Source organism: Rutidosis leptorrhynchoides, chromosome 10 (genome assembly GCF_046630445.1).
Source record: "Rutidosis leptorrhynchoides isolate AG116_Rl617_1_P2 chromosome 10, CSIRO_AGI_Rlap_v1, whole genome shotgun sequence".
In the NCBI taxonomy this organism is placed as follows: Eukaryota; Viridiplantae; Streptophyta; class Magnoliopsida; order Asterales; family Asteraceae; genus Rutidosis; species Rutidosis leptorrhynchoides.
Window position 1 is genome coordinate 19,832,912 of NC_092342.1, and position 7,999 is coordinate 19,840,910.

At 34.8% G+C, this 7,999-nt stretch overlaps 1 protein-coding gene across 1 annotated transcript; it reads right to left on the bottom strand.

The window, feature by feature from the left end:
- Window positions 1-248: 248 nt before the first annotated feature.
- On the bottom strand, window positions 249-1,016 carry LOC139873433 (uncharacterized). The gene is made up of 2 exons (XM_071861361.1): window positions 658-1,016; window positions 249-578 (listed from the first exon to the last, which is right to left on the bottom strand). The coding sequence occupies exons 1-2, from the start codon at window positions 931-933 to the stop codon at window positions 390-392; spliced, it is 465 nt and encodes a 154-aa protein (XP_071717462.1). The 5' UTR covers window positions 934-1,016; the 3' UTR covers window positions 249-389.
- Between the last annotated feature and the right edge of the window lie 6,983 nt (window positions 1,017-7,999).

A 7,999-nucleotide genomic window follows, 5' to 3' on the forward strand; every position in this document is an offset into this window, starting at 1 on the left:
AATGATGACGTAGACATGTTTTTATGAAAAGAAATAGATAGAAAAGCTTACTCAATTAGGTAATATCAAGATTATATACAACCAAGGCATTGAATTTTAAACATTCATCAAGATCAAGTACAACTACATTTTATTTTAAGCATTCATTAAACAGCATAGCATAAGAAAAGGGGGAAAAAAATAATTAACACATCCGTGGCAATTAATCATCATGATGAAATTAAAATACTAGAAGCAAGCAAGCAAGCAAGCAACTGGTTTAAGCATTCATCAAATACCACCACAGAATCAGAAGGAAAAAAACACATAAACACATCCATGGCATTGGCACATAATAAGTTACATTAAAGACAAAGGCAGCGGCAGCAACAACAATAAGCGGTACCTATTCATTCAAAAGCCCACCTGTGAAACATGACACGATTACTATACTCCTTATATACTTTATGACTAAACTCATCTCTCAAATTCACATATAAGATTTTGTAAGCCTCGTCATCAGTCATTTTGAGAAAAATGTCAATAACGTCATCCATCAACACGTCCACGAGGCTTCTTATCTCCAACTCGAAAGCAGCCTGAAATAAAAACAGAAAAATATCAAGCAAATTAATTATCCATAAATAAATAAATAAGAAGAAGAAAAAAGAGGCGTACAGTCATAAGATCAAGAGCATGTATCTGATTGGCTTGGCGAAATTTGGAATTGAACTCATTCAACTTCTGTCCAAGGAGGGTTTCATCATGGGCATAATCATCATGGATCTTGGCACGTTCTGCACAAAAGAATTGAACCTTCAGAAGGAGTTCACTATTGCCTTGGAGCCTATCTACGTAGGCAAAGCCGAAATTGTAATTGGTTTGGACCACTAAAGACTCTCTTTTAAAGGGCTCGCCGTCAATATCTATCCTGTCCGAACAATGAATCTCCATCTTTCTAATGATTTTGCTATTATTATTGCTTTCCACTTATTCATCAGTCTCTGCTGCTGCTACTTGTTTATCTTGCTGCATGTTTTCTGCTACAATCAATCAAGTTGTTAATAATAATAGCAAAAGTAATAAATTCTTAAACCTCCATCAATCCAATCCAGTTGGGATTATTATGTAATTGAAGAAGAAGAACAAGAACATACCTGTCAAGACTACTACTGGTTTATTTGAATCAGCATCATCACTCTCACTCTCACTCTCAGCTATTTGTTTATCCTGCTGCATGTTTTCTGCTACAATGAGCTGTTAATAATAGAAAAGTAACAAATATAAATAATTAAGTAAATATTAAATATTATATATTAATAATAATAATAAAACTATAGAAAAAAATAATATATATACCAAGAGTATCATACAGAGATTTTGCATCGGTCGAATTAGCAGACCTAGATAACATCCTCCTTTGATGATTTCTAAATCCACCCCATGATAAAGTTTCCATCTTTTTAACATTTGATGCATCAATCAATCGAGGCGTTAAGGAATTAGGGTTTCGTATCGGATTCGAAAGGCTAACAATCAGTCGAGGTCGACATCTAGCTCGATTGTAACAGCATGTGAACGATGAGTATACCGCATGATTAAGCCTACAAATTGTCCTCAAATTGCTCATGCTTCGATTTCGGTGGCCAAACCCTAGTTCCCAATTTCAAAGAAATCAATTATCAAGGAGATGTGGATTCAGGATTTGATTAGTATTTTTTGAAATAATTGCTAAAATAATCCCTGTGTTATTATTGTTTTGCTCGCTTCATCCCTCCGAACTTATGACTGTCCAAATTATATCATTAACGAAAATTAACTGTCTGTTAAATTGCTGTCAACGTGCACATGTCACGTGTTTTTAGCATGTAACCATTTGAATCTTGTGTATAATCCTGGTGGGGAAAATTCGAAAAATGTAGGCACACATTTAAATGTTTTTTTTTTTTTTTTTTTTTTTTTTTTTTTTTGAGGGAGGTGATCCGTACACCATCTCTATTTTGCCATACACTACTAAATAAATTTTTTGTACATTTTTACCCTTCCTTTTGTTCACCACCAACTCCCGTTAACTTCTCAAATGAAGGGTAAAACTGTCTAAATAATTGTTTTGGTGGTGTATGGCAAAAACAAGGTGGTGTACGGATCAACTCCCTTTTTTTAATGTGTAACAAATTTGAATATTAGTAAAAATATTTAATACGGAACAAGGGATTGTAAATACAAATGCTCTTCACAACTAAAAGAAAATACGGTAAAACAAGAAACTCAAAATTTATCTATTCAAAAGATGTCCTCTAACTAACGAAGTACATGTTTATTTATAAGGGAACGAGCACAATCATAATAGGACTGAAACTCCTAAACTATAGCTAATAAGTATATCAAAAAGAATATAACAATAATTAAATAAAGATAGATCGCCTCCTCTATTATTTAACCCAAGGGTTTATTTCATTCGGATGAGCAGCCCTCCGGGGTCCACATCCACATCCACATTCAGCCCATTCATCGTATCTAGTCCCGCGTCAGTCTCTCTCACTTGAAAAAAACTCGCCCTCAAGTTATTTGGGTATAGTGAACCTTCAAATGCATGATAGGGAGACAAGTGTGTTGGTGATTTGTGTCACCAATATGATTTAAGTGTAATGGGATTAATTTGTTAACCAATCTAATCTTGATAAATATCGAATAAGTTCGGGAAAGTGTGGAGTGCACACATGTTTGAACTTATCTTGATTATGACGGGGGTATGGGGGCAGCGCCTTTTTTGACCCAAAATAAAAGCCCATTTTTGAGCCTTTTTTAACAGTTATGAAACTGCCTCGGCAGTTATAGATTGAACTGCCATTCGGCAGTTAAAAACCCCAATTTTGGTTATTTAATTTCCTGGTACGTTTTCAAATTTATACACACAAAAACACAGATCTGATTGAAGATTTCGATAGTACCATCGAAATACTTTGATCTGAAAGTGATTACACGACTCTCAGAAATCCGAAATCGAAACTCATATATACAACAAAGATCAAAGTATTATGTGAAGATGACGAAAAGAGAATCTGTGAAAGATATGACAAGCAAGTTTGACAAATTGGCGAAGTTTGAAGGGCAGGATTTTCGTAGATGGCAGAAGAAGATGCACTTTCTTCTCACAACCCTGAAAGTTGTGTACGTTCTGAGTACTCCCAGGCCTGAATTTGATGAAGAAGAAACACTGGAGGTTACTAAGAGGAGATCAAAATGGGATAACGACGATTACATATGTCGTGGCCACATCTTGAATGGTATGTCTGATTCTCTATTTGATGTTTACCAAAATGTCGAATCCGCAAAAGAACTATGGGATTCACTGGAATCCAAGTACATGGCAGAAGATGCTTCTAGTAAGAAGTTTCTGGTTGGTAATTTTATGAATTACAAGATGGTTGATACCAGGCCTGTTATGGAACAATTTCATGAATTGTTGAGGATTTTGGGACAGATTGTTCAACATAATCTGAAAATGGATGAAGCCATTTCGATTGCAATGATTATTGACAAACTGCCTCCATCATGGAAAGAGTTTAAACACACTTTGAAACACAGCAAGGAAGAATTAGCTTTAATTCAACTTGGAAGTCATTTTCGGATTGAAGAGGCTTTGAATACCCAAGAACTTGACAACAATCCTAAAGGTAAGAATCAAGTTGGGAATTCTTATGTTAACATGGTGGAAGGTGAATCTTCTAAGAAGTTCAACAAGTTTAAGAACAACAAACGCAAAAACAAAGGCGGTGATGACAAGTCTGGTCATCTTAAAAAGTCAAAACTTGAATGTTGGAAGTGGGGCAAACCTGGTCATATGAAGAAGGATTGCCATGTTGGGAAAAAGAAAAAGGATGGCGCTGGTCCAAGTGGATCTAAGGATCCGAAAAAGCAACAAGGTCAGAATATGTTATGTAATTTTAATAATATTCAGAATTATATTTCTGTGATTTCTGATGCATTTTATGTTCAGGATGATGATGTTGCTTGGTGGGTTGATTCTGGTGCGACGTGTCATGTTTGCAAGGATCTTCGTTGGTTTGAAGAATGTCAACCAATTGAAGATAGATCTTGTGTGAAGATGGGTAACGTTACAACTGAACCAATCAAAGGAATATGACGTGTTTTACTTAATTTCACTTCTGGAAATGTTTTATGTTTGGATAATGTTTTGTATATTCTGGGGATTCGAAAGAATCTCTTGTCTTAAATTGTGTTGAATAAGTTTGGTTACAAACGAGTGTTAGAAAGTGACAAGTATATCTTGTCAAGACATGGTACTTTTGTTGGATTTGGTTATGTTTGTAATGGTATGATTAGGTTGAATCTTGTTTATCCTTTTGATGTTAATTCTGTTTGTATGCTTACATCTAGTGTAAATAATAGTATAAACAAATCAGAATTATGGCATGCTAGGTTAGGACATATACATCATAAAAGATTAAAAGATATGTCCAAAATAAGCTTAATTCCCGCATTTGACACAAATAATGAAAGGTGTAAAACTTGTATGCTTACTAAGATAACTAGACAACCTTTTAAGGAAGTTAATAGAGAAAGTAAAGTTTTACAACTTATTCATAGTGATTTATGTGATTTTCATGCAACGCCTTCACTTGGAAACAAAAAGTATGTAATAACTTTTATTGATGATGCATCTAGATACTGTTATGTGTATTTAGTGCATACAAAAGATGAAGCTCTGGATAAATTTAAAATTTATAAACAAGAAGTAGAGTTACATAAAAATGAATTAATAAAAGTTTTGCGTACTGATAGAGGTGGTGAGTATTATGATCCAGTTTATTTTCGATCTACTGGTATAATACATCAAACCACGGCTCCTTACACGCCACAGCAAAATGGTGTGGCTGAAAGGAAGAATAAGACGTTGAAGGAAATGGTTAATTCCTTGTTATCCTATTCTGGTTTAAGTGAAGGATTTTGGGGTGAGGCTATGTTGATAGCCTGTTATTTATTGAATAGAACCCCAAATAAAAAGAGTAAAAATACCCCGTATGAAATATGGCATAAAAAGGTACCAAATTTGAGTTATCTCAAAGTTTGGGGTTGTCGAGCGGTTATGAGACTCACTGAACCCAAAAGGAAAAACTTGGGTGAAAAAGGTATAGATTGTATCTTTATTGGGTATGCTGAGCATTCCAAGGCATATAGATTTTATGTTATAGAATCTAATGACTCTGTATCAATTAACACTGTGATAGAGTCTAGAGATGCAATATTTGATGAAAATAGATTTACGTCTATAATGATTCAGAAATCAAGCGAGTGATGTTTCTGAATCATCAGTACCTAGAAGGAGTTCTAGACCTAAGAAAGCTAAGTCTTTTGGATCTGACTTTCATCTATATTTAGTTGAAGGAAAAAGGGATGGGACTATGTCTCAACATGAATATTGTTTTATTGCTGAAGGAGATCTAAGGACTTTTAGTGAAGCCATGGCATCAAGGGATGCAAATTTCTGGAAAGAAGCGATTCAGGATGAGATTGATTCAATCTTGCATAATGATACCTGGGTTTTGGTTGATTTACCTCATGGTTGTAAATCTTTAGGTTGTAAATGGATCCTCAAAAGGAAGATGAAAGTGGATGGTACTATAGATAAGTACAAAGCTAGATTGGTAATTCAAGGATTTAGGCAAAAGGAAGGTATTGACTTTTTTGATACCTATGCTCCTGTTGCTAGAATTTCCACTATTAGATTGTTGTTAGCTCTTGCAGCTATACATAATCTTGTGATTCATCAAATGGATGTGAAAACTGCATTCTTGAATGGTGACTTGGATGAGGAGATTTACATGAAACAACCTGAAGGGTTTGTGATGCCTAGAAATGAAAATAAGGTGTGCAAACTGAAGAAGTCATTGTATGGTTTGAAACAAGCACCTAAACAGTGGCATCAAAAGTTTGATGATGTGATTTTGTCTAATGGTTTTGCAATAAACCAAGCTGACAAGTGTGTATATAGCAAATTTGATAATTTCAGTAAAGGAGTTATAATTTGTCTGTATGTAGATGACATGTTGATTTTTGGTACTGATCAACACCAAGTTGATACAACCAAAAGGTTTTTATCATCTAGTTTTGAAATGAAAGACATGGGGGAGGCTGAGGTGATTCTTGGTATTAGAATCAAACGAGGAAACAATGGAATTTCAGTTTCTCAATCTCATTATATTGAGAAGATCTTGAATAAGTTTCATTTTGAAAATTGTTCACCTGTTAGTACTCCTATGGATCCTACTATTAAGCTATTGCCTAATAAAGGACATCCAGTGTCTCAGCTTGAAAACTCAAGAGCTATAGGATCTCTCATGTATGCCATGATAAGTACTAGGCCTGATATAGCATTTGCTGTAGGAAAGCTTAGTAGATATACTAGTAATCCTAGCTCAGTTCATTGGCAAGCTTTAAATCGAGTATTTAAGTATTTGAAAGGAACTATGAATTATGGTTTGTTTTACAGTTAATTTCCTTCGGTGATAGAAGGTTATTCGGATGCTAGCTGGATCACTAATATGGAGGATCACTCCTCTACAAGTGGTTGGGTTTTTCTTCTTGGAGGAGGTGCCATTTCTTGGGCATCCAAGAAATAAACGTGTATTACGAATTCAACAATGGAGTCTGAATTTATAGCATTAGTTGCAGCTGGTAAGGAAGCTGAGTGGCTTAGGGATTTGATTTATGAAATTCCGTTATGGCCCAAACCGATATCCACCATATCTATCAGATGTGATAGTGCTGCTACCTTGGCTAAAGCTTATAGTCAGGTGTACAATGGGAAGTCTAGACATTTAGGTGTTAGACATAGCATAATTCGTGAGCTCATTATGAATGGTGTGATATCTGTGGAGTTTGTGAAAACTGATTTAAATTTAGCCGATCATTTAACCAAAGGGTTAGCTAGAGATCTTGTGCACAAGGCGGCTAAAGGGATGGGTTTAAAGTCCATTTGAAATCTTTCATATTAAGATACCCAATTCCCATCTAATATAGTATTGGATGCTGAATTCAATGTGGAAAGCTTGATATCTAAAGATTGGAATACATTATTCTTTACATCCCAAGGTATGTGTTCAGTACTGCAAGTGAGTTTGGTTGAAATTATATTTCTTAATAGTTCTTTGAAAAACTGCATGTGCAGGTGCGAGAATAAAGAACTACCTATATAAGCATGAAGTTTAGCTGCTTCAAGAAGTTTGAGACTTTACTTTGATATGCTTATTGAAGGATATGACATAGGCTAGTAAAATATTGTGTCAAGTTAGAACATGAATGTTGTAACACCCGCGTTTTGGGCCTAGATGAAATGACCATTGTACCCTTGGGTATGGTGTAATTAGTGATTTTAATAATTATATGTTTATAATTATTTGGTTATTTAGTTGAGACCAGTTTGTGACAAGGGTCACAGAACAGGTTCGTTTGTTGAATTTGTACTCCGTTAGGGTCTCCTAACGAGGTACGAAAGATATAAGATAACTGATAAATACCCGTGTGTTGTGGGGTATGGGTTTTAAACCCCTTAAGTGTATGAATCTGTATCCTTGAGTTCATTTTCTAGAACTCTCCTAAAAATTTCTCCCGTACCTAACATTTATCACTCTCAAACCCTAATCTAATTCAAGTGTGAAATTGAACCAAGAAGCTTTAAGGATTGATTTGTTACTTCTTAGTGATCATCTATCCAGGTTTGTAAGATTGAATCATTGTTTGATTTCTTAAGAACTGGGTTTTGTGTTCTTGAGCAAAAGTGAGTTTTGATGCTTGAATCTTGTTGAATTGTGTTTATTAGTGTTAATTGTTATTAGATATATGTTCTATAGTTGTTATATGATGTTTTTGAAGTAGTTTCATGATCAGATTGAGCAAAAATCATGTTTTGGGGTTAAAAAACGCGAAAACATCGAGCTGTAGGTGTTCATTAGCACCCACACTTTTGACAGGTCACTTGTACGAGTGACCACACTTT